Raw genomic sequence first — 27,902 nt, 5'->3', positions numbered from 1 at the left:
ATTCAAACTTGTCAGCCAGTTTGTTTTATTGTTTATAACAACTGTTTGGGAAATCACATTTATTACAGAATAATATGATGGGTGTAAAATGGTTTGCGGTCATGGCTTTATGCATCAACGACAACAACCAGTAATATCTTGTGGTACATGCGATTAAAAATGTAAGAGTCTGAATTTGGCACTGGCTTAAAACTCCAACGAGACGGTCGCTATTGGGGGCTAAAATCAACTTTCGCCTTCAAAGTAAAAACAAATAAAAAATAAGAATTACTTGAAAACAAATAAGAGAATTATAGTGGTAATCAAAGCAGTGCTGACAAAATAAGATCTAATAGCATGGCAAATAAAGAGTGAAAGCAAACTGCAGATGCTACTGAAGAAAGTTTTCATGTTCAAATAAGTTAGGACTCAAGAGGATTGGTTGCACGTCACTGTACAAATAATTTAGCTTTTTCACAGAAATAGCCCTCATCCTTGCACCTAAAGCAGATGCCAAAGGCCGATATCTTAAAAACTCCCCCCCCCCCCCCCCCCCAATAAAAGCATTATAAATAAATAGGTACAAAAGGCAGAAAAATATACAGGCACTTTTTTGGACAATTGTGCTACTGCTAGATCATATTTTTGTTTGCATTCTGGGACAAAACTATCATTGTTTGTTTAAAAAAAAAAAAAAACATCTCTCAGGCATCGAAGGACTGTATGTACCTGGTTAAGTCGAATCAGAAAATAGATCCACAACGCTCCAATGAGAAGACGGCCTGGCGATTACCTGTGAGCATGAATACATACATACGCGCGCACGCACGCACGCACGCACGCACGCACGCACAGGCCGCTCTTCCACATTGCCTGCGGTCATCTTCGGTCAGCAAATGGTTCACTTTCACTACTGAGCAAATGATTTGGTCTTTTGGCAATGGCTGAAATGTGAATGTCATTTGCAGGTGCTATTGTATATAAAAAGCCCATCTGGGAGTCCTAGATTGTCAATTACGTGAAAACATGAAGGTGCAGCGGCATTGAGACGGAAGAGGGCACTACGGCAAAGTGCTAACCTGAGATATGTTTGTCCTAATCAGAGATAGAGCTCTTTCATAATATTTGGGACATCTGTAGTCCAGTTCTAATAGAATACCACTCCTACGCGGATATGATTCCATCTACTTTATAGCGCTCTTGACTATTTTAAAGAGACACTACATGGGAGGGGTGTGTTCCAATGGCTTCACTCGCAATGCAAACGGCAGCGCAGTATGTGGCACAATTGTTGGGTTGGAGTGTGCCTCCGTGGCACCAATTGCGTCTGAGCTGCTCAGACGACTCAACGGTCTTTAACGAAATCGAAGAGGCAGCTCGGGGGCGATTTTGCAGGTGGCAGCGTTCCCGTGCTTGTTCATCAAAATGGATGGGACAAACGGATAATCCGTTCAATCGCCTTTCAGCTTTTTCTCAGATGGCTTTGTGAAATATTGAAGCAGCAAGGCAACCATCTTCCCTCGCCGTGTCACCTTTCATACCCTGTATATATCCGAGAATAGCGTGTAAATACGTTTGGCGGGGAGGAAAGGAAACCCTTCGTCACCTGGGCAAAACCTGTGGCATGTCCCTGATGACATATTCACTCATTCTACAATGCCTCAGAATGGTGCAAATAACACAAACATAGAGCAAGGCCTCCTGGGATACTCGGCGACTGCATTGCCAACACGCTCCTCCGCCATTATTCCACAATCTTTCCCATAGGTTTCCCATCTGAGTCACAGCCTTTGAGGTCCTTTTGGTCAAAGACAATATGATTGGCTAAATAGATGGCAACAATGCCTAAGATTGCAGAGCAGGCAATATAGGCGGTGACTGACTGTGCGAATTGCACAATGGTGCCCATGAGGAGGGTGGGGATAACCTGAGAGAGCAGAAAGGTGCCATCTAAAACGGCAAAGTCCAAGCCCACGCCGCGCTCTTCATATCCCGACTCCAGGTCCTCCGGCTCGGGGCCGGCGGGGCTGCGAGCTGAGCCGTTCTGGTTGAGGGGAGCAGCGTAGTAACCGTCCTGGCCGAAGAAGGCATTTCCAAAGGAGGGGCCGACCGCGTTGTTGAGTAAGCCCTCCTCTTCCGCTGGAGTCAAATAGTCTCTCTTGGTTGTAAAACCATTTTTGCGCGCGGTTTTGGCTTTCCTTTTTGGCATATACACCTGAAGTGGGACAAGACCAGTTTTAACTGCTGTCCTACAGACTTTCCCAGAAAAAGAAAAAAAATAATAAGAAATAAATCCAAAAATACAACAGGTGCTTACCTTCTTCTCCTTGTGGTAGTGGCAGGTGAGGGTGTAGGGCAATGTCTGCAGCGCGGCATAGGCATAGCCGGTAAGGGCGGCCATGGTTGTGACGAGGACCACGCTTTTAGAAAGGCAGATGACCAAAGCAGACACCGTGAAACTCACCATGCTGCTCAAATACACCCAGCGCGATCCGAAACGGTGAACCAGTCGACTCATGACCATTGAGAAGAAGGTTGAGGTAGCACACTGGAGGAACAAACCCAGACTTCCCATACGGATACCTGAAATAAGAACACAAATTGAATCCGAGCAGGCCACAGAAAGCTCACAGCTCTTCTCATTAAAGCCAGATGTTGGGTACAATTGCACGCCATGGATGATTTTCTTTTGGGGTTTTTGAATTCTTTTACATTGCCGTGACTTTACTTGCCATTCATGGACCTGAAAACATAATAGACATGCCAGGCCAGTAGCCCGTTTTTGTGACTTTGCCAAGAAACACTACCATATTTTTAAATAGCTTTGCGTTTATCATTTATAAAGGTTATGCGACTCCAGTAGACACATGAGTGGAGCAGCAAATGTACACTTTACACAGAACTGAAATATGCACAAACAGCAACAACCTTTCTTGTTTTGGTTGTGACAGTCATATAGGCACACTGAACGAATCAGTGGCGATTCGAATTGACTCACGTTTCCTCTTAAAAAAAAACACTCATTCCAAACCTGACTTTCCACATTTGAATCGATTCAAAGAGTAACACACTTCTTTGTTTATGCTGACGAGAGCTGCGATGCTGCCACTTCCTTCGTTTATAGGAGCCGCAATTTTAACGACGAGAGAGTCTCAGCGTCCGGGAGGCTAGTTGGAAAGGCGGCGGTTTGGTACGTGAGGATTTATGGCACCGGCGAACGTAAAACAGACCGGGGACTCTACCTGTGGTCAAGGTACAGTGAGGGATCCTGGACAAAGTAAGCCATTTTTAAAAAAATATTCTGTATGGAGACGAGGCAGCTCAAAAGTGACAGCCAAAACGTGCCAGCGTACGCTCTTATCGGTTAAATAGTTTATTTAAAAAAAAATAATAATAATAATAAAAATCTAAATTGGATTTCTCATTTGTAACGATTTGATTGTGATTCGCTAGTCATTTGTTACTGTCAATATGAATACCGAACGGGCTTAAGGGGGGCGAGTCCAGGCACGACTGAACAGTTGATATACGAGCAAGTCATGTCAAGACATTGCCACAACTAAATAGTTTGAATCTTTTGAAAGATTCAAATGGTGTTTTGTTCATTGGCCCAGTAGACTGTTGACCTTAGGCAGCTACATACACATTTGTTATAAAGACCCAAATGCTAGAAAACAGCTAAAGCTATGAATGGCGGAGTCTTTAATAGACCTTTCGTCATTCACGCACCAGTCAAGCCTTTAAACACAGGAAAGGGAGGCTGTTCAACAAGCTTGTTAAATACTCGCATTAACCGTAGATAAATCATTGAGCAGCATTTACAGGGGGGGGGGGGGGGGAGACAGACAATTTACTGAATCAATGTGCCTCAAAGTCTGACCCGCTTGGCTGGCCACAGAACCATCAAGCTGAAGTTCTGCCACAGGACAAATAGGGAATCTTAACTTCACAACAACAAAAGGCACCAAAGCCAAAAGAAAAATCAATGTGTTGACACTATAGCCTGAACAAACAGTTTGTACAAGAATCAGTCCAAAGATAATCTTAAAAATGAGTCAATATTTGACTTTCAAACCTTTGGGGTTTAACATTTTTATTTTTTTTTTTTAATGACATGACAGCAACAACAGTTTTAGTAATGTGGTTGTTTGTGTAAATGTGAAGACAAAAGGCTCCAAATTTGTCAAAATCCATCAAAGATGGACCGACTGCATGACTGGACCAAACCATTTCTGGAAGTACATTATTGAAAGGTGTTGGCGCAAAGTTCCGCAAAAGAGCACATAATCACTCGTGTGAAAAAGGCTATTTAGATAACATTACTTCTGGAACTCAAAAGTGGGGGAGTCCACTTGACATGACTGAACGAAAACACAAAAGGAACAAAATCAAATTAATAAACTGCTAAATTTGGACTATGTTCAATTGAAACATTTGTTTGTGCTGGGGGGGGGGGGGGGGGGGGGGGGAAGGCATCCTTACAATAAACTGGAAACAAATGGCTGTGTTTTAAGTTAAGTACTAACTGTGGTAAATGTATCCTCAAAACTACAGTGTAAACACAATTTAGCAAGAAAAAAACCCCAATGCAAACGCCAAAATAGGGTGTAATTACACAAGCAAGGTAAAAGTGTTGTAGATTAAAACAAGCAGTCAAGATAGAAAACTTGACATTTTATGAATCTGACCTTCATCGTATCTTTGTCTGGGCACACTTCCTGGTACCGCACTGGGAACACCACCATACAGGCCTTCTCCTACAAAGACTGTGAAGAAGAGCATGAAGGACATTACAGCCATCCAGCTGCAGAGCTGAGCCACACACAGCTGCCACATCACCCTCGGGACAAAGCAGTAGCTCCTGTAAATGGCAGGGGTCATGGACCAGCATGTTCTCAGCAAGCATAGCAGAGGTCCCGACTTCAGAAGCCTCAACTTGCACTTCAGAAGGTAGCAGCATGACCGAGGCACACCGCACTGGCCTGCTTCCATCGCACCCGTTCCCGGCTCCGGCGAAGATGCGGCACCGGCCGAGTCGCCGACGGCACAGGAGGGTTCTTCGGAAACCTTCATAGTGATGAGCAGGCTGGTTATAAAGATGAGGATGAGGAGAAAGAAGAGGCACTGGTCCTGGCCTCCAAGGTAAACCGAGAGCAGGCTGTGGCTCCAGTCGAGTGCAGGAAGCAAGTATCCCACACAGCCTCCCAAGCTGACCATGAAGGAGAACATCGCAAAGGCTTGGTTACAGTCCTCCCCATCTCGATACAGGTCTGACAATAGCGCCTCCAATGGCGTGAAGCAAACTTGTCCACAAAAGTCAAGAAGGCCGACTCCAAGGATTAGGAAACCCACCTAAAGCAGAGAAGCAAATCAAGTTCAACTTGAAGGGGGGCTTTCATTAGCAGATTTGTTGTGTTCTGCAATTGGCTGGCAACCCAGTCCAGGATGTGCCCTGCCCCTCGCCCGAAGTCAAATGGGACAGGCTCCAGCTCACTTACGAACACGATAAGGACGAGCTATTGAAAATGAAGGATTGATTCAGTTGCAATGTTACCGACCTGGAAAGTGCGTCCTCCCCAGGCGAGGTGTGCGGCCAGGATGTCGGCATGGGGAATGATCAAAAGCGCCAGGAGTACTCCCAGAGATAGCAGCCAGATGAAAGGCCGCCTTCTTCCATAACTGCTGTTGCAGTTGTCACTGGCTGAGCCAATCAGAGGGATGAAGAGGAGGCCGAGCACTGGACCAATACCTGTGAATAAAACCAGGGACATAGTCAGGGGTGCACATAAGTGGTGTGCAGGTGTGCACTGAAAATATTAAATGTGCACACAATTAAATTGTGTCACTGCGCATTTGACCACCAAGCCTCGTTTTTTTTTTTGTTTTTTTGTTTTTTTAAACGGCACGGTGGACGAGGTTGCCTGAGTGAAGAGAGAGAAGAAGAGGTGCGCTTGTTTATTTTCTGGCCGCTGCTGTTCCAAACAGTACACTACCGCAATACTGTCTCCACCTAACCCCACCCTCATAGAGCCGCATTGTCAAAAACTAGGCTTTACACGATCACGGTGTTTGGGGCCGATCACCGATCAGCGAGTTTAAAAAAAAAAAAACGATAACCGATCACAAGATGGAGCAATGTGTCTACTTAAATGACTTGTTCAATTACTGTATACACTTGTGTACTGTATACCGAGTATCTTAAAGTCATCTGTATTCAGGTCATGTATTCTAATCAGTCAGGTCAAACCAACATGACAACATGACAGAAATAATGGGTGCTAACTTACTGTCATTAAACGACTTCACCCACACCGAAACTTCGATGTCCCCTGCCTCTTGCCCAAAGTCAAATGAGACCGGCTCCAGCTCACTTACGAACGTCGGCGTGTTTACGTACAACCGTTAGTGCTAGCGCTAGCTCGCTAGGCTACATAACGTTTAGTTGCCTGCTTGCGGGCGGTTTCATATTAAAAGTATGTAAACATGCCCTCAAGCTTGAATTAAATTCCTCTCCCGATTTGATTGCAGGAGTCTGACCTTGTCTTTCATGAAAGACAAAGTTCGAGAGAGAGCAGACTTCGATGGTTCGGACACACCCAAAGGAAAGAGAGTGAGTCTATTTGGTAGAAGGATGATGAGGATGGCGCTGCCAGGCAAGAGAGCGAAGGTTGATGGATGTCGTGAGGGAAGACATGACGGCAGTCGGTGTTCGAGAGGAAGACGCAGGAGATAGGCTGACGTGGAGAAAGGATGACGCGCTGTGGCGACCCCTAACGGGACGAGCCAAAAGGAAAAAGAAGAAGAGGAGGACTATTAAGTTATACAACATGAATACTGTACACCTGAAGAACACTTTTCAAGATTTTCCTATATATGCTGCATGTATTAATAACGCAGCACTGTAATTAATCGTAATAAATCCGAGAATCACCACTGCCAGTGATGTGAGTGGTTCGGGGGTGGGGTAGATGAGCACCAAACTACAACCTGTGGTGGTCCATTGAGAACCAGACCAAAATGTTTGTGCACCCCTGGATATAGTGTGTACAAGTGGAAAGTCCAAGACAATGGCAGCAACTGAAATCAATGCAAGTGAAACATTGTGATAACCGTCTGTTAAAATGCATTTTTCAGCTTTACTAGTTATTAAGGGGACTACATTCTATTGATCATTTCGTTCTGTGTTAAAACAGCTTATGGACTCGTGTATTTTTTTTGTATCTGATCGTTTTGAGTCTCCCTGACTGCTGGCCCTACCAGGGAGGGAATGGATTGGCATCATCACTCACTCGGCGATGGCCTCCTGCCTGATGTTATGCCGTAATCGGCTCATCCTCCACACACGCGACTGCCTCTGGCTAATTACGGCACAGCACACGCCGTGTCCGCAGCTAGATGCCGTGCAATATGGAAAATTGCTTGCTCTTGGGGGCAAGAGCTCGACAACTCAAGAAAAACAACAAAAAAAAAAAAGGTACCCGTCGTGTTTCCAAAAGAGACGGACAAATTTGACAGATGTAGTCAAGAAGTCTAATCAAATCAAATAAAAAATAAGACAAAAATAAATCACTGTTTCGACATGGACAGCAGAGATGGTCTAAGACAAATTAAACAAATATATATTCCCATTTCCATTCCAGGTGCTCCCCACCGCCCACCCCCAAATGACAAAATGAAAAGGCATTCTTAATTTTTTCCATCTCCCTTCTGAAGGATTTTTTAAAAATTATTATTACAGTGTATCTCACACAGTGACTCAGTTTAAAAAAAAAAAAAAAATACAATCCTGATAGCACACTAGAAGTGAGGTAAAATGATTTTGATACAGTATAGAGTGCATGCAGACCCACCACAGAGGGAGGCACCCAGTCCTGCAGCTGTGAAGGCCAATCACAACAAGTCTTACTAGCTACAGCTGTTCACACAGCTATTTGCTCAAAACATGTGCACGGGCATGCACGCGCGCACACACTATAAGGCACAAATAAACAGTAGCGTGTGTTCAATCAAACACTTTCTGTTTTCAGAGACAAATCAGATTGCCGTCTCGCCCAAACCACCAATACCACAATGCTGCCATTAACAAAATGGGACAATTCTCGACTGCAGTATTTTGTAGAGAGTAGTTCGTACATTCCTGAGAGAGAGACGACTGAAAGAAAGATTACCTTGAACATTGAGCAGCCAACAAATGACTATGAGATCAAGCGGAAAGCAACCGTTTGAGAACCTGACACTAGCTGGCTTTTAGCCTCCAGAGACACGATATCTATTTTCCTTCAAATAACACTCAGACCCTCTATTATAATAATAGGATAGTTGAATAAGTGCCATTGCCAAATTGCCTCGCAGCACAGCCTCTCTGAGATGCACGTCACAATGATATCACTTCGAGCCAAGAGAAACCCAAGGCATCTTGACGAGTGAAGATGTAAAACATACAGAATTTGTTTTTGGTGGAACTCTAGCCATTATCTGTAGGTCACAAGACACATTTTACACATTTGAGTGAGGCGCATGTGCATAGCATTTAGGCTGACAGGGTCACCAGTTATTCGCAAACACAAACATGTTCCACCTGTGTATGCGTGGGTTTTCTCCGGGTTGTCCAAATTCATCCTACAGTTTACAGTTTACATGTTAGGTTCATTTCAAACTAGAGTGGAGTGTCTGTGTGAATTGTTTATTTGTCTCTTGTTCATTTCCACAGTACTGGCTTTATAGTACCTTCTCAGTTTGGGATGGTTAGTGAAGTAATTCCTCATTTGTAATATATATACATATACATATACATATATATATACACACACATACATATACAACCCCAAGTCCAATGAAGACGTGTTAAATAAAAACAGAATGCAATGATTTGCAACTCATGTTCAACCTATATTTAATTGAATACACTCCAAAGACAAGATATTTCATGTTCAAACTGAAAAATTTGATTGTTTTTAGCAAATAATCATTCACTTAGAATTTTATGGCTGCAACACGTTCCCAAAAAAGATGGGACAGGCGGCAGAAACGTGTTTGGAACATGCCACAGGTGAACAGGCGGGTGCCGGGATTGGCTAGAAAAGGAGCTTCCCTGAATTGCTCAGTCATTTACAAGCAAAGATGGGGAGTGAGAAAATAGTCGGACAGTTTAAGGACAATGTTCCTCAACGTACAATTGCAAGGAATTTAGGGATTTCATCATCGAAAGGTTCAGAGAATCTGCTGAAATCACCGCACGTAAGCGGCAAGGCCGAAAACCGACATCGAATGCCCGTGACCTTCGATCCCTCAGGGGGCACTGCATCAAAAACCGACATCAATGTGTAAAGGAGATCACCGCGTGGGCTCAGGAACACTTCAGAAAACCAAATGTCAGTAAATACAGTTGGGCGCTACATCCGGAAGTGCAACTTGAAACTCTACTATGCAAAGCTGCAAAGCAAAAGCCATTTATCCACAACACCCACAAACGGCGCCGGCTTCTGTGGGCCCGAGCTCACCCAAGATGGACTGACGCAAAGTGGAAAAGTGTTCGGTGGTCTGACGAGTCCACACTTCACATTGTTTTTTTGAAATTGTGATCGTCGTGTCCTCCGGGCCAAAGAGGAAAAGAACCATCCGGACTGTTATGGACGCAAAGTTCAAAAGCCGGCATCTGTGATGGTATGGCGCTGTGTTAGTGCCAATGGCATGCGTAACTTACACATCTGTGAAGGCACCATTATACAAAAATAAATCAGGAAGGGGGCAAACAATTTTTCACACCAAATGTATATCATGAATCTGGTTTCTTAAAATTAGTTAAATCATTAACTAATTCCACAGCAAGTCACGCCTGGTACACACAAAGGTTTTTCAAATCTGACAAGATTATCTGTGACAGACCCCACACAAGCTCAAAAATCTGCCGGTTAACGTTTTGGTCGTGTTGTGTGTAATCAAGACAGAATTCCACATACACACACAAAGATTTTGTTCCACCGCCAAAGTCGAAATCTCACATGATCACATGTGATCTCACAAAACCAAAGAAGAAGAAACACTCCCAGATATGTGCCGATGTTTCCCCGACGGTTCCTGAAGGTTGCCGGAGCAGTGTAAAATGGCGATGTCTTAAAAAAAAAAACGACTTGTATTTGGAAAATACTTCTTGCCGTCTGGGGAACACACTTTTAGGAAAAAAAAACATCGGATAAGGCATGGTCTTTTTTTTTTTTTTTTTATTTACGGTCTTTTACTGTTTTTTTTTTTTCTTCTTGATTAGCTATATTGTTCCATTCCACGTCACAATTCATGGCGTCATGCCTCGGGAGGAGTCCGTTCTCCCACACACCAAGACTTTTGGTCGTAGATATTCAACACGTTCATTATTGTCGGCCCCGATCCGTTTCGGTACGAATCCACTCTTAACACACATCAATACATTAAGGACAATCTTATAACACTTAATATTGTCTGGCGTTTGACGCGCTTGGTCGGGAAGGGGCAAAATCGGCCGATCGTCTGTGTGTGTGTACCAGGCTAGTTATTGACACTGCAAATGATAACATCCCGAAGTTTTGCAGTAACTGTCCTTAAGGCCCAGCAAGGTTTTTGTTCTTCCTTTGTCGTCGGTGAAATGCAAGAAACTGATGCTAGTTTTTGGCCATTCGCACCAGACCTGCTATGGTGGGAACCTTCGAAATGGTAATAACACTTGGTAAGCAGACCTATTATGGGTAAGCACTTACCTAAAACCATAGTCATGTAACGCTCCTCCACACCGGCCTCCAGCAGTAACGGGGGCACATATGTGATCCCAGCTGCCACACAGATCTCCAAGCCACAGGTAAGGGAGTTCAGAAGGACAAGACGCCACTGAGACCTCCATCCAGGCATATTTACAGGGGCCGGCTCGCCTTTCCTACCCTCTGGGGTGCCCACGTGTGAGTGTTCGGGGGAGGTTAACCTTTGGGAGGCAGATGGGGCCGCCGTAGACGGGCAGCAACAAAGACACGTCGATGTCTTCGATGACCTGGAGGATTCATCCTCCTCTCAGCTTTCTGGATCTGAAGAGGCAAAAAGAGAAAGTACCAAATCAGCACTCCAACGACATGCTGCTGCATTCATGTCAAACCAGCCGCAGACTCGAAATAACAGTTTAGCCACCTCGCTGTCAGTGACAGTGACAAAACATCTCTGCATTTTCCTAATAATAATAATAATAATGTCAAAATACGTGGAGATGACAGCGGCAGTCAAAAGGATGCGATTTCGATGGATCCTCAGAGCTCCTCGCCAACAGCTTCAGAACAACAGTAACAACAACAACAACAACAACAGGCGTAGATGAGAGGAGTCAGCTGCAGCAATGTAATGTGGCAAACACACCGAAGCATTTGCAAAGAGGATTCTCTCTCCCGCTCATCCTTTGCTTTTCTTTTCGAAGTGTCAAAAACCCACTGGAAGACATTCAGAGTATTTCCCTCTCAATGAGTGGGACAATCTTCACATAGTTCAACCGGTCACCATGCGAGCGACGAATAAGCGCACGTTTCACTCGACAGCTACAGTCTTTCCCACCGAGAAGCACCTCAAACCAAAGCATACAATCTTTTGAAAAGAAACACATGCAGTGCGACTTCCAGGATCATCAACACAGGTGGCGTCACGCCGAGTTCAAGTCAGAGTTGGACTTGGGCTCCATCCGCACGACCGAGCTTGTGAACTTAACACCACCAAAGGTGAAGCCCAACATCTGTTCCTGGGATATTTCCTGCAGCCTATTCCGTCGCCAGGAGGCACGGCAACCACACGTTGACGTATCATTTTTCCACGACTTCTACGCCACATCCCCCGTGATGCCATATGTTGATCCCGCAGGTCCTTCTCTCGACTTACGCAGTTTAGAGCGATTAGTCTTGTGTTGTATACCAGCGATATACGACTTAACAACCAGTTAAGAAACACCGATTTAGTCCCTGTTGGTAAATTGGAGAGGGAAACAAAGTAGAGACGACTATTGTCATCGTCAGTTTTTTTTTTTTTTTGAAAGTTGACAGAACACCGAAACCTCAAGGATCTGTGTTTGCATTTGTTGTGATCTTTCCCTGCCAATGCTGCCCATCTGTTCCTTCCAGTAAAACAATGTCGTCATCTCTTTCAGAGAAAATATTGATGAAATTGTTTTGCTGACGAATTAAATTGCTTTTGCAAATAATGTCGCGCTACTGAAAGATGAATCATTACAATACTAACCCTGCTTGGTTGCAGAAAATGGTGATAAACTACACATTTGATTTAAATTGAAATCACGAGGCACGAGTCACAGACAGGATCATTATGATTCCAACAATGCATGGGCAGACTGAACAATATCCATCAGGCGACCAGGGGCCAAATGTACAAAGACGTGCGTGGATTTCCTCCTCAAACACGGCGTACGCTCAAATCCAGAAAACGTCGGACGCACAAAATGTATCCAGATCTATGAATCTGAAGTAAATTCAAAAGGACTCTTTTTTTATCAGCGCAGTCGCGGCCACGCACTACATACAGCACATGTTCGGGGGATTCGTCCGGCATGCCCAGGGTCTCCGACGCAATTACGCTCCAACCGGCTGCTGCTGTTGGAGTCACCAGAAATGAGAAATCATCACCTTGATCAATGAATAGGTGTCCTCATAAATATCGGCGATTCATTAAATAATATTGGTTAACAAGTGAATTCAGAGTCCCTGCCTCTTTGACATTCTTGAAATCAAATGTCGGGCATGAATTGTTCATCAGTGCAAATTGTTCACGCGTGTCTGATGTGCAGATTTCTTAGAACAGTTTCCCAGCATCGGCTCGAAGCACCAAAAGCTGCAGAAACGTGCGTACGCCAGCCACATTTCCACGCTCATTTCACTCTTGACCCATCGGACCTTTGCCGTGAAAAAGAACGTACGCCGCGTTTTTGTGCGTATGCACCTTTTTGTACGTGAGGCCCCAAGGGATCTTTGTCAGGCCACTAGAAGCCCCAGCCCACATAATGCGCACCTTGCGCTTCCACATCCTTCCACTAAAAAAAAAAAAAAAAAAAAAAAACGAAGATCCGCTTTATCTCTGACCTGCATTCTAACAGGTAAAAGCTTTTGACATACAGTATGCTCGGTACGCCTTGGCGATTGTGACTCTGTCAATCGTTTTTTGACATTTTCTCACAGAGAAGTGACCAACAGTGATAAACAATCGGATTATCCTCATTTTCTATTTCTCTTCTCACAAACTGCGTTGGAAAAAGCCACAGGAGATTTTCTGAAATGACAATGTCATACATGATGGCTCCAACAATAGTTGTGTGTATTTTTTATGGAACATTTTGAGGTTCCACGGTACCTGCACTTGTTCGATGACGACAGTACACGGTCCATTAAATCCCCAAACTGTTTTGCCATAACTCAAAATCATACTCTTTATATAGCCATCTCCCGACAGTAAGCATGGCTTGGAAAAGAGAAGCGGAAGGAATTGCTCCAGAATGACATCAGAGACGACCGCAGTTGAGACTGTGGCTGCGGGGTGGGTTCATCGTGTTTTTGGCTCCAACCGAACGGCTGCAGCATTTTGACGCTCCTCCCTTTTGGAGTTCCTTCACTCTAATGGGCCTGATCGTTGGCGAAAACCCTCAAATGCAGATAGCTTCCTAGATCCGGAGTCCAAACTATACATACGACACAGCATAATGCAGACCGAGGCCTGCAAAACCAGTTTACAATTCGACTCGTTGAAAAGGTCCATCATTTGATTATTTGGTAGCCCTAAAATATTGTCTTCAAGTTCAATTTGATTAGTCAAAATTTATTTATTTTTTTTCTTTTTTACTAATTATATCATGTTGTTGCTCCACTATCAAACAATGCCTCAGTAATGGATTTCGTTATTGGCAACATCCAACGCAAGTACAATTAATTTAATTTGCAATTAAAGACCAAACTGATTCACTGCCTAAACGGATTCTAGACAGTCAACAATGAAACTTACTAACAGTACAATGGGATGGGAATAACAAAGGCTCAATTTTTTTATAGTACCAAAAAACAAAACAAATATTTGATAATTGGGGAAAACGGGAAGAGAATATTAGCAACAAGCCTCCTCCAACTGGTGCAGTCTTTAAAATGTTAAGTTGGTCACATGATTTGTGGTGAAAGGCACGGTCAGAGGTCACAGTGACGGATGTGGGTTTAAGATTACAGGCTAGGGGGGGGGGGGGGGTCAATGCTGTCGGAGCTACCCTTCAATGAGGAAACACCAAGCACAAATCAACTTTTTCCATTGGCGTCGGCATTTTCAGAAAAGTCCCTTTATTATCATCCAGTTGATAGTAACTTGCCAAACATCCGAAAGCATCATTCTTGCATTGTGACAAAAAAAAAAAAAAAAAAAAGATCCACAATTACTGAGATAAACAGCACACTGACTACTGATTAGATTACAGATTAAAATACTGTTTTTAAAATTTAAGGAAAATAACTATTCCAAGTAACCTGGCCTCGTGTGAAAAAGCACTGTTTCGATATATTTTGGCCCACTCTTCCTTGCAGAATTCTTTGAAATGGGTTTTCGAGCATGAACGGCCGTTTTCAGCTCATGCCACTGCATTTCGATCGGATTCAAGTATGAACTCGCTCCAAAACCTTCATTTTGTTTTTTTTCTTTTTTAAGCCATTCAGAAGTTGACTTGCTGGTGTTTTGGATTGCTACTCTGCTGCAGAACCCGAGTGCGCTTCATCTTGAGGTCACAAACTGATGGCTGAACATTCTCCTTACAGGATTTTCCGTTAAAGAGCAGAATTCATGGTTCCATCAGTGACAGCAAGTTGTCCAGGTCCTGAAGGAGAAAAGCAGCCCAAAAGCATCACACTACCACCACCATGTTTGACTGTTGGTATGATGTCCTTTCTCTGAAATGCTGTGCTAAATTTAACCCAGCTGTAACGAGGCACACACCTTCCAAAAGGCTCAATTTTCATCTTGTCAATCCATATAATATTCTCCCCAGTCTTGGATATCATTCAGATGTTCTTGGCAAAAATAAGAGAAGCCTCTGTTCTTTTTGCTTGGCAGTGGTTTTCGCCATGGATGCCATTTTTTCCCCAGTCTCTTCCTTATTGTTGCGTCATGAACACCGACTTAACTGAGGTAAGGGAAGCCTGATCAGTGAAAAGTAACCAAAAATTGTGATTAGCCACAATTCATGATTCGGGCCAGGTAACTTTGAATTGGTTTTTTTCATTAATAAATGAAATCACCATTTAAAAACAGCACTTTAAATTAGCTGGGGTTTTTATTTGTTAAAGTGGGGAAACTATGCAAAAATATAAGAATTTGAGAATGGAGTCACTACCTTTTCTCTAATTTAGTTACCGTAAATCAACAATATCAATAGCTGGTAGTTATACATTTGATGTAAAATTTCAAAAACGTATAACTACCGTCTATTCACGTCGTTGAAAAAAAGTTTAATAGGACTGTCAGTGTAACAGGTTTTGTAATGAGTGACAGTAGGCGTGTGTGTGTGTGTGTGCGCGCGTGTAGTTTAAAAGATAAGTACCCATCGAATTACAGAAGAATTTATAACAGATTGTAATCCATAATGGAACAAATTATTATGAAAAATGATACTCACCACTCGGAGATCTGAGTATCAAATCGCAGAAGCTTTTTGGCTTCTTGCTCCACTCCACTCGCTTCTTGATCCCACTTCAGTCTATAGCCACCGTTCCCGCCTCTACAAAGCCCCCCTTCCTTTTCCTTCATCCCTCCCATGAGTCACTCTTCCTCACGCCTTCCCCGCCTGAGCCTGTAAGGTGGCAATTGCAGAAATCCCAAAGCCCAATCATTTCTGTCTTCATGTGCAACAAAACGTTTCGTTTCCCCCCCCCCACACCCGAGATTTGGTGTGCAAATCAAAAATTGCGCTTATAGCTAAAGTGGAAGTGAGAAATCAGAGTCAGCTGTGTTAAGTAGAAAGAGCCCATGACAAAGAATTGAAGGATAATAAAACAAGCCCACAGGCCTTGACTGTCCCCCAATCGACTCATTTTACTATGTGGCATGCTGTAAAAGTTCCGCATTGTGCTCCCTAAGTATCATGCTAAACTGCCTGCTAGGGCGGGCGCGGGTATCCCCCACGACTCTCATTACTTCGTTCCAGCTCAGTCTTGGTGAAGATCATCCGTTGGAAGGACCACTTGTCAGTGGACAACTTTAACCCGTTTCCTAGTTCACCAGCTTAGGCAGCACTAAGCCTATTTGAGTAGACGTGTGTATATACAGCGCACGAGCACACGCAAAAATCCACCTCCGACAGACTGCTACGAGTCAATCTAGATAGAGTCTACCCCCATGCCAGGAAGCCAAGAACAGCCGCATACAGAAAGGCTTTTAATTGAATAAAATTGAGGAAAGAAAACGTGGAGCAGGGGGAGCTGTAAAAGGGGAGACGGTTCGTGTTGGGAGGAGGTGGGCAGGGAATAATCTCATTACAATCCGAGCGGCTTTAAGGGATCTCCATTTGTGGAGCCAAGAGGCCAATCAATAGGAAGACAGAGTGCGGGAAACAGCTGCGGCCGTGTAACGGGAGCGCCTTCTCTGGAATTAAGAGAATGCAGAAAATCCCACTTTAGGTGAAGGTTGATCATCAGCCCTTGTCCTGGACGACAAACACAAACACCAGTCGATAAATGGGACATACAATACGAATCAAGTCCTTGGTTAAAAAAAAAAAAAAAGAATTTAAAAATACACGAAAGCTGATTATCTCATCAGCGGAGGGATTATCCGACCCCAAGGACAAATGTTTGTCCAACATATAGCGACGTCATGGCAGAATAATTATGGATTAAAAATACAAAATAAATAAAAATAGCTCTGCGATCAATACGAGGTTCTAACAGCCGGAAAGGGAAACATTCCCTACACACAACGGGTACATTTTTAGAATCAATAATCTATCGATCTCCTCAAATCTCTTATTTACACACCTTTATGCCAGGTACACACCCCGGGCGGGGCAACCTTAAAAATGTGATCGTTCCCTGTACGGCGTGCACTTTTCCTCGACGGCCACGGCCTGGAGACTGCCAACTCGTGCCAGTGGTGTTGGACACACCAGGCCCATAAGTTGTTATGTTACTCATCGTACACAAAACCGCTCGTCAAAATGCTCACCGACATATATCATATCATATCATATCATATATATATTCATTGGTGAAAATAATCTGCACCAGTGGACATAATCAGTGCAATGCAGTAAAAATGCTTCTTAAATGTCCTCATGGAATGACGTTTCTATTGCCAACATAATTAGTAACTTTCATTCCAAGCTTTGTGTAAAACACGTACACACTCCACATTCGACAAAAGGAAAGTTTCAATTCTGTGGAATTCTTTTGCACAAACGTGCGTTCTCCAGCAACTCCCCAACCCGGCATTACCCATAATCAGCCACGTATGACACACTGCTCTCTGTTTAGATAAAAACCAAGAAACCCCATCGTGTGTTCCAGAAATAGAGCAAAAGGGCGACTTCTAAAAGCATGACAGCAACGAGCTATTTAAGCCGAAATGTCAGCCACATTATACAAAACACCAAAGACTGGATTGGAGGAATCAAGGACTCATTGCGTGCTTCCGCAACAAATTAACCTTGAAGTAAATACGAGAGCATGATGCATATATATATATATATATATATATATCCATTCGCTTGTATTATGTCAGGAACGTGTAATTCTCTTAAGGTCCGGAGGAAATCATAAGATCGAACATGACAAAAACATTTTCTCAAGTCCCGCAATGCTATGAAATGAACACAGGCTCTTCTGGCGCACGCCACCACAGTATAATTAATCATGGCGATTCAATTATTAAATGTCAAGTCCATCCATTGAAACGGAACCACATGTCAGGAATTACGTTTCAAACTTAAAACTTGAATCGCCGCGATCGCAATGTTAAGTGATCCGATACGGCGGACCTATAACACACGTGGCCCTCTCCGAGTGCCCGCGAACGTCTCCGCATCTCCACGCCGATCGGTAGCGACGCCACTTCACGTCATTATATTTTCGACGCTACTTTCTGCTCTGTTCTCACCTCATTAGTAAATGAGAAGAAGAAAAAAAAAAAAAAAGTTTTCCGTGTCTGTGGACCGAAATGAAAGGTTCGGACAATTATCGTAAACCGTTCCAACCCTACCCAAGTTCTAATTAGCTGTACACTAAAACGTTCACAATCACATTTTTAATCAAGCCAAGTCGATTGACTCGAGTCCCCGTCCCCCCCCCCTGCCCCCCCCCATCTGTGTTTATTAACGCAATGTTGGGTGATTTTTTCTTCCTCGTGCTGATTTAGAACCATAACTGCGCACTCATACATTTTAGTCTGCCCATTTGCTCAATATAAAAGTCAGGGAGGGCAGCGCTCAGCCGTCTGGGAGAACAGGAAATATCCAGCATCAATTCTCCCAAACAAAAAGTGCCTGCCAGCAGACAAAAAAACCTTTTGACAAAACTTTTGTTCCTTCCGTTTGAATTACGCACAATGAATCAAGCGTGCATGGCATATCATGCTGCCAAAACGGCTACACAAACACTATTGTTCGTAGCGAACAATGTGCTAAGTAACCCTACTTTGATTGTGGGTCTGTGTGGGTGCACCCTTCAGTTTGCTCCACGAGTCTACGACAGTACCGAGCGTCAAAGTAGCGACAAACCCACTTCTTGACTGAGATTATGAGCATGATCCATTCACAGTCCAAAGGCCATCTCACATATCAAAGGTCTCCCCCTCTTGCATTCAATAGCTTCCATTTCAGGCTGCCACGTGAAAGAGAACCCTCCTTGTGATACGCAGTGGTCACCACAGAAGCACTCTTCAAAACAAGACCACAGAAGGTTTGAAACCTCCCGCCGTCTCCTTTGCTGCTTTTCCTGGAGGTTTTTAGCGGCAAGAAGTGGCACCTTTCTTCTTGATGTACAGTCCTACAAACCTCGAGTGTGCGACTCTGCTGTGCAAACATCTGGTTCGGTCCTCATCACTTTGGGGGAAACGTCTCGGGATGTTGCCTGCTGCAGGGCCGACACTTCCCCATCTGAACCTGAACTGTACTTTGAGCAGCCTGGTGCGTCAAAGCAGTGCCTCTCTCATCGACGAGGAATTATAGCAAAGTGACAGGTTCGTCGACGTCTGTTCTCCGCCTTCCGCAAGACGAGGGAGGAGCTGGACCGGAAGCGCTTTTGCTTCCAATGCCATGCGGTCTCATCATCTACACTTGAACTATGTGCGTAGAACTACGTGACGTCAGTGAATGGAATTAGTGAGGGACACCGCGGTAGGAGTGACGCAAAGCACAACAACAACAATGGGGTGTTTATTTTTAAAGCAATCTACAGGAAATGAAGATATGAAGAATTTCTTTGAGTGCAGGATTTTCTTCACTTCGATGGCATAGTTTACTCCCCCCAAATACAGTATAGTATATTAATATAATTCATTACCAAATGAGACTGTTCACATCAGGAAGGCCTTTAGAAATTTGGGTCACAGACTGCATCTAAAAAGTGCTTTAATACACAGTTTTTCCCCAAAAATTTGAGTAACGACGTCTGAGACAACGGAATTAAAAGAGCTTTGAAAGATTTTGCAAAATTCCAACTACATATGCAAATGTATTCTCGAACCAATTTGATAAGCAGCTTGCCTCGTCGCAATCGTCACGGTCACAAAAGCCGTATTTGCCATTTGCCCAGCAGGAGAGGGTGCTTGAGTGGCTCATTCGCATGAGATGGGGACTGCACGCTTAAAAGAAGGTACCGCTAAGTTTCAGGAGGCTTTAAAAAAAAAAAAGGCAAGATAAAGTATGTTTTCTGAGTCTTATTTCTGTTTGTCCCCTTCTAAAGTATTGGCACGGCAAGTTCGATTCCTTTGCGTTTGTTGTACACTGAAGACATTTGGGTTTCACATCAAAGGGTGAATATGAGACAAAAGTTGAGAATTTTCACATGTTCTTTCCATCTCGATGTGTTAAACCACTCAGGACAGAGCACCTTTTGTTTGAAGCCGCCCACTTTTCATGTGGGCAAAAGTATTGGAACAGACATTAAATGAACTTCAAGTGAATAACTTCCTATTTGCTGGCATAAGCCTTACTTGCAATAAATACGTCAAGCCTCCGACCCACTGACTTCAACAGACTTCAACAGAATTCTTCATTTGAAATGCTTTTCCAGGCCTTTACTGCAGCCTCTTTCAGTTCTCGTTTGTGTCTGGGGGTTTCTTCCCTTCAGTCTCCTCTTCAGGAGGTAAAATGCATGCTCTATTGGGTTAAGGTCCTGTGATTGACTTTTTCCCCTGATGTAGTCCTTTTGTTGTGTTGATAGTCTGTTTTGGGTCATTGTCTCGTTGCATGATGATGTTTCTCCCGATTATTTTGGATCCATTTTTCTGTAAATTAACAGACAACATGGTTTTGTCGACTTCAGAATTCATTCGGCTGCTACCATCATGAGTTACATCGTCAATAAAGACTAGCGAGTCCGTTCCAGAAGCAGCCATGCAAGCCCAAGCCGCGACATGACCTGGACAATGCTTCACAGATGAGCTTGTGTGTTTTGAATTACAGGCAGATCCTCTCTCTTTCTCCATACATTTGCCTTTCCATCACTTTGGCCTTAGAGGTTCATCTTGGTCTCTTCAGTCCATAAAACGTTTGTTTTGTGACTCATCTCTGTACTTCTTTGCAAAATCCAATCTGGCCTCCCGATTCTTTTTGGCGATGAGTGGTTTGTATCTTGTGGCATGGCCTGTATATTTCTTCTCTCCAAGTCTTCTTCGAACAGTGTATTGTGATACCGTCACCCCTGCCCTGCGGAGGTTAGCAGTGATGTCACGGACTGTTTGTTGTCTTTGGGTGTTTCTTCACAGCTCTCTCAATGTTTCTGTTGTCATCAACTGCTGTTGCTAACCCTTGGCTGACCTGTTCGATGTCTGTTGGTCAGTACACCAGTAGTTTCTCTCCTTTTCAGGACATTACAAATTGTTGGATTGGCTATGCCCGATGTTTGTACAATCGCTCTGATCGAGTTTCTCTCTTCTCTCAGCTTGTTAAAGTAACATGCATAGTTAATTTTTATGATACAATTTGAGCCTGGAATTGATTATTTCTAATTCAATGACATGGTAGGGAAATTGCTTTCAAAATCCAAACAAATCAAAACGGTTGACATAGATTGTGTTCAACCTTACAAGATCTATGGTTTGGTGACAGTATGCCTTTAAGAGATTACTTGCGGTGTTCGCTTTTGTTGACGTTTGAATTATAAACGTTTGGCTTTTCACGGTCAGGATTCTTGGGGCCGATCAGCGAGTTTAGAAAAACAATAACCGATCCCTGATCCCATCAAAAAGACGGAGCAATGCGTCTCTTTAAATGATTTGTTCATTTACCGTATATACTTGTGTGCTGTATACAGAGTATCTTCAAAAGTATTCTCTCGTTCAGTGATTCCCAACCAGTGTACCATGACTGATCTTCAGGTGTGCCATAGGAAATTATCCAACTTTTACTTAACTGCTCAATAAATTATGAATTTACAGGAAATTTATCTTTGATCCTCTTCTACTTTTTTGTGACATTTTTTGTTTGTTGGTGTGCCGTGACATTTTCAAATTGTAAAATGTGTGCCTTTGCTCCATAAAGGGTGGAAAACACTGCTCTCGTCGGGTCAAGTATTCTCATCAGTCAGGTCAAAGCAACATTACAACATTGACAGAAATAATGGCTGCTAACTGACTGTAACTGAATTGCTTTACTGTAATTAAATTACTTCACACTCACCGAAACTTCAGAGCATGATTCAACATAACGGCGGCAGGTTTGCGTACAATCGTTAGCGCTAGCACTAGCTTGCTAGGCTACATAACGTTTCGTTGCCTGCTTGCGAGCCGTAGCACATTAAGTACATGAACCTACACACGTTGCAATGTCATCACCATGGTAACGAGTGTATCCGGTCGGGTCGAGTTGACAAGATAAAGACCGATGACTGTAAAAGACAGTATGCGGTGGTATCGGAATACAAGATTTGATTGCCGTCGTCTTACAAAGTGCATTCGTGAAAGACCAAATTTGATCCAGGCATTCGCGTTGTCTGCCTCAGACGTGTCGTCTGTCCCACATCGCCGACATCTTTTAAAAAACATCAAAAATAACTATTGGCTGTCAGATATGTACAGTAGTACGTCAAAAGACGCGCTACAAAGCTAAAAAACAACAAATAAAAATAAACTAGCTTTTGGATTCAAATATACTGTACACGATGGCAACGCGGAGTAAATGTCTTTTGCGGAGAGCAGCAAATTAAAACAATTAGCCCAGCTCCGGAGAACTGAACCAGTGCCAGTAAACCCACACACGTAAACAAATTCATGTCAAGGTGAAGATCAAATGAAGCCTTTTTTCATGCCTTTAATCTGACGAGACGTTCAAAGGGCACAGGTGTTCCTTCGCGCTCTTGCACACTTTAACTTTGCCGCAAATCCCAGGAGAAGCCCGACTGATATTTATTCAAGCACATCACACATCCACGAGGAATATGTGCATGTTGTAGGTTTATTTTAAAAAGAGACCAATACAAGTAGCGTAGCAGATATGTATTTTGCTATTGGGCACTACAATTCCCTGAGAAAGTGGCCACACTGTCAAAGCTGAGCAATAATGTCAAAAAGGTGACATTCCTTGCTGGTAGGGTAGCTGGCATCTTTTCTCTGAGCTTCAGCCCATTAGGGGAGCACGTAAGGTCCTTTTTCTTTGTCTTTGGTCCAGCTGGCTGCAGAGCACTCTTGCAGGGTGGCTGCTTGGACTTTGACCTTGCTGCCGGCAAAGAGCTGGGAAGAAACCATTACTGCTCCTCTGCTTCTTGTCAATGGAAGATTCAGTAGGGAAGAAACTGATTGCTAAATGTGCAGCACCTTCCCCCGCTGGTAGGGAGTTATGGCGGCTTCGTAATGTGCCATTGGGAGCAATTTTCCAGGTGTTCTTGCTTTGGATTAGTGGTTTTCAACTCCCCCTCCAGCTGCAACAAATGATCTCACTGTTCATGCCATTATTAGCGACAAGTAAACATTCACTTCATGAGCAAGAGCACGGCAAATTGATTTGTAAGTGATTTAAGAGATCGTGACAGAAGACAACAAGCAGATCTTAGCAATTAGCTCAGTTCAATTTGCCAGTTATTTGCCAAATTAAGCCACACCCGTCTGCCATAACCGAGATAACCAACATTGATTTTGCACAAGCGGAACAGTGGAACCTCAAAGTGGAGTGGCCCTGAGGTCATACAATATGGAATTCAACAAAAATCTGGGGATAAAGGTCTCTAAAGTTACACAAAACGCTGTCGTATCACGCTTGAAAAAAAAGAAAAGACGATACAAATCACTTACTTTAAATTACGCAGTACAGTTAAGAGTTTTATGCTGGCAACTGACTGAGTAATGACCCCTCATTCCATTATTTCTTGGCAAAAAAAATCCCACAAAATTTTTTTTAAAAAACACTCTTAAAACAACATTTCATCCCATTCGTCAACATAATTTCTAGAATGTATATATTTCCCAAAAAGGAACAACTGTATACACAACTTTAAATGATGGTTGATGAGTAAATGAAAATATCATGACTACATTTGCCCAAACCTTAGCGTGACAGCGTTGTGCAGCGTTGTGCCTTGAATTGTCATTCAATTCTTGGGTGTAGAGCGCATTCCCCACACAAAGGAGTACCACTCGGGTGTTTGCAATGTGGGGGGGGGAAAGCCTCGCAAAGCTCACATACCTGTGACTGTTCATGGCTACACTTGATAACAGAGCAACTGCAGCAGACAAAAGTGACCTAGACAGAGCTTAAGATGACCTCCCATACTTGAACTTGCTGCCAGTCAGCCATGTTACACGGATGAATTTGTAAGGCAGCACTATTATACATTGTCTGTAATTTCATTATGGCTTGAAGGAACTTCATTTTCTCAAAAGACCGAGATAGTCAAAAGGGAAACGCACCCTTCTGCAGGCTTCCAGTTGGTCATATCGTTTGAGAAGGTGAGCGACTTGAAGACACAGGAGACAAACCAGCAAGCTTCAGCCTGAAGGTTAACCGGTGGGCTGGCATGAAATGGGGGGGGAAAAAAAAAAAAAAAAAGATTTCTCAAAAGAATGCAAAAATTACTCCTGTAGTAGCCACCTAATGATAAAGTAGGAGCTTAAGGTTCCGCCTGATTTTGAGAATTTATTGAGAATCCAGTTCAACGTGGAAAGCACAACAAGCCCTCCTCAAAGTCGAGTTAAGAGCCGACGATGATTACAACTGCTAAGCCTTCAGTCTGCCTAAGTAGCTTGGTGTCCTAGACGGGGAACGATTATCCCTGCGCTTGCTTTGGGTTGGGGGTTGTATATATTAGACAGTAAGACAGCCTTAAAAGTACAGCCAGCTGGTCTAGCCTTCGCATTTCAAGCCTTTTCTGAACCCAAATGTCACGAGGTTGTCGCAGTTCCCTCAAGAATCCAGAGACTTTACTTTGGTGAGCATCTCAACTATTAACGCCATGGGTGTGTGTTATATTTTCTTCGGTTTTTTTTGTGGCAACAACTGACAAACGTGGTACACGCCTGTCATGGCTCCTCAGTACAAAAAGGCTTAAGCAAAAATAAATCAAAAGAAAAAGAATGTACACCAGAAAGTCACACGGTTCATTAAGAGTGTTAAATATACGGGGGCTAAATTCTTCAAATAAAATAATGAAAACATTTTTTTTTTTTTTTTTTTAAACTCACCTAAGTCAACTTCAAAAATAGGTTGACGCAAATATTTTGCCTCCGCAGTGGTAGTCATGGCGAATGTTTAACAAGGCTGTGCGAACCCGCATCTGCGTTAGCTGGCGACCAGTCCACGGTGTGCCCGGCCTCTCGCCCGGAGTTAGCTGGGATAGGCTCCAGCGCACCCGCAACCTTAATGAGGACAAGCGGTATGGAAAAAAATAAAAAATAAAATGGATGGATAGTGTGATTCCCGCAAAGTGAGAAAGACAGAATGTTCAAATGCAAGAAGGGGAAAGAGGCTTTTCATGGAAACACTGACGATCACCTTTTCTTTTTTTTTTTTTTTTTTAACCAGTCTGTTTGCGCCCATGTTAAGCATCTCTGGGTGTTGACAGAAGCGTTATACAAATTTGATTTACTATTATTCTCATCATTACTACAACAGCACACAGATTTGGCCACACCAAACTGATCAAAAACACCCAAAACTACCCAGGTTTAGCTATTATTTCTTTTCTTTTCTTTTCTTTTCCCCAGTAGCAATAGGCTTCCTAATAACACAAATCGCTAGTGGCTTTCAGTTTCTTTGGAACCATACTGAGTGCTCGAAGAGAGTCAAGATTCCCAATCTTTATTGTCATATATACAGTCAAAACAATGGTAGCACTGAGCAATCAAATTCTTACTTGACTAGTCTCCCTCCACTTAAGACACCAAGCAAACATTTTTTTAAAAAGAGCCAAAAAACAAGAGACCTGCAAAGTGTAACATACGGCGCCACTGATATACAAGACTGAATCAAACGTATCCATGCTGAGATTGTTAGAGAACCAAAAATATTGCATAAGCTGAGAAAATATGTCGGAAATTTTGTTCAAATACTAGATTGTTTGTTATGAACCGGTGTTTTACTGTAATGTTAAAAATGAATTGAAAAGCTTGCCCGTACAACTAGTGGTCGCTCTTTGAACGCTTGAAGGACAATGACCCGCATTGTCGTAGCTGTAGTGCACGGTTCAAACATTTCCAGGTTGAGTGCAACAAGATGCATAGATATCATGGGATGCCAGAAGGTCGCAGCATTTAGGAAAAATAAATAAATAAATACAACAGCAAATTATTATAAGCAAGTACCGCTCATCAAAAATCGTATAAGATGGATTTACACACTGCCTCCTTCAACTGACAAACGTTCGGATGGTTTATTTCTTCAGGGCCACAATTGGGATAGACGTCATGGCACTATAAACTGACGGAATCGGATCATTTCAGACGGGAAGGAAGTCTCTTCTAAATGCGACTTAAAACCCCACCCTATGGACCCCCACTGAGGGACTGCTGAAATTGGCCCAAACAAACAACACAACGGCACTGCAAGGACTACTTGTTGGGAACCCCCTGCATTGGGCCCCTTAATGGTCGTTGCTAGCTGATAGCTAGTAGAGGGCAGATAGACAACTGACATTGGTCCGTATCAACGACACAACTGGTAAGCCCGTAGACACTGCAGTGACACGTCAATATTCGGGAATTGCATGACATTTATTTAGAATTTATGACGTACATTTAAAAAGATGTCTTTTCTTATCCGTCACCTTGTTTGTTTGTTTTTTGGGGGGGGGGGGGGGGGGGCTCCATGGTCCTTCTTGCCTAGAGCCCCCAGTCTCAAAATGCCTCTGTCAGTCAGCCCAGGCCAACTCAATATGTAAACTTTAATATTTGTATAGTTCATGTATTCATGATTCCTTCCGTGTTGACACTTGTGGAGTTATCTATGTGGCATCTGCGCGTGCAGGTTGTTCCATCTGTTCCGATAATGTAAACACAGCCATATTGGATGTGTGTTAGTTGAAATGCACATGGAAATATATATATATATATATATTTGTTCAAATCTGATATAGACATTAAATCGTAAATAAGCACTTGGAGCTGCTGTGTAAATCCAGCCATTGATGCATAAAGGCCATTTTTAGTGAGTGACAAAGAGGGGCGTAAAGCAAAACTTCTTGGAAATTTTGCAAGAGCATTGTTGACCAATCACTTTTCTTAGGAATGTACATTTGCTATCAAGTTTGCACGAGTCATAACAAGGGAAGGGAGCAGGCTTAAAAGGTGAAAAATTATAACTAAAGTAGCAAAGCACCTTTCCTTTCAGGCTCAAAAAAATAAACCTTTTTTTTTTTGGGTTTGTCGTTGTTTTAAACTCTGAATTTTAAACCATAACGTGCTGCAAAGAACGACGCACTTTTCCGGTCAGTCGGGGGCCAAAAACGCCATCCCCGCCTTCACTCGTGTTTTCATGTGTCACAACAGCAAGGGTCTGACTAACGCAGGGCGCCAGACGTTTGCGCACAACTAAACAAAGAGCTTGCCACGACAGAAGTGTTTTGTTTTGTGTAAAGTGGCTGCACAGCAGAGCTCGTGGCACTACGATACTGACACTCGTGCGTGAGCAGAATAGTGCGTGGATGAGCGCCAGACCTACTGACGCAGACTGCGAGGGGAAAAGTTAACCACACACACACACACACACAAAAAAAAGAATACATTTTAAAAAAGTACCCCACTCTGCTGGACCGACGCATTACACCTTTCCCCCGCAGCTTCAAAACTTCACACAAACGTCTCTTACTGATTATTCCGCAGCTCAAACGCATCACGACCTCGTTTTCGGTGGCGTACAAAGGAGCAAGAGAAGACATGAAACGGCGAACATAAACTCGTACTTTTGCGTGGCTTCGTCGCGGTCAGACCATCGCCAGACGAGTCGCTTGCGATGAATAAGTTTCATCCAACTCAAGCGGCGCTTCGTTTATGTACGAGCGTCACTGAAGGGCACAGAACTACAATAAACAACGGGAAACAAATGAAGCGCTGGCGAATTGACCATCAATTAAATGGGAGAAGGTTTGAAAACGTAAAGCTCACCTTTGGGGAGGCTCAGTTCAGCTCGGCTCCGGGAAATCCATGCAGCGACTTGCTCGTTCCCGACACGCGCGCGCACACACACACACCGCGATTGCTCAAGTTGAGGCCAGCTGTGACTGACAAGCACCGTCAAGCCCGAGGAGGGA

General features: G+C 43.4%; 2 protein-coding genes across 6 annotated transcripts in view; one reads left to right on the top strand and one right to left on the bottom strand.

Moving 5' to 3' along the window:
- Positions 1-6,858, top strand: part of tigara (TP53 induced glycolysis regulatory phosphatase a) — a 34,545-nt gene extending 27,687 nt beyond the window's left edge. Inside the window, exon 6 of the mRNA XM_061775015.1 lies at positions 6,508-6,858. Coding sequence (XP_061630999.1) covers positions 6,508-6,606 — 99 coding nt within the window. The 3' untranslated portion in view covers positions 6,607-6,858. The remainder of the gene's footprint in view (positions 1-6,507) is intronic.
- Positions 9-27,902, bottom strand: slc45a3 (solute carrier family 45 member 3). Of its 5 annotated transcripts, none has more exons than XM_061775008.1 (7): positions 27,757-27,901; positions 27,555-27,671; positions 10,710-11,027; positions 5,538-5,728; positions 4,668-5,331; positions 2,297-2,562; positions 9-2,194 (listed from the first exon to the last, which is right to left on the bottom strand). In XM_061775008.1, exons 3-7 carry the CDS (start codon positions 10,855-10,857, stop codon positions 1,724-1,726), a joined length of 1,740 nt encoding a protein of 579 aa, XP_061630992.1. In that variant the 5' UTR covers positions 10,858-11,027; positions 27,555-27,671; positions 27,757-27,901; the 3' UTR covers positions 9-1,723. The 5 variants fall into 5 exon arrangements, with proteins under 5 accessions (XP_061630992.1, XP_061630993.1, XP_061630991.1 ...); XM_061775009.1 differs by having other exon boundaries at positions 27,555-27,656; positions 27,757-27,865; XM_061775007.1 differs by lacking the exon at positions 27,555-27,671 and having other exon boundaries at positions 27,757-27,902.

The sequence above is a fragment of the Phyllopteryx taeniolatus genome, chromosome 5, assembly GCF_024500385.1.
Source record: "Phyllopteryx taeniolatus isolate TA_2022b chromosome 5, UOR_Ptae_1.2, whole genome shotgun sequence".
NCBI lineage: Eukaryota > Metazoa > Chordata > Actinopteri > Syngnathiformes > Syngnathidae > Phyllopteryx > Phyllopteryx taeniolatus.
This window is presented reverse-complemented; position numbering and strand designations above follow the sequence as displayed.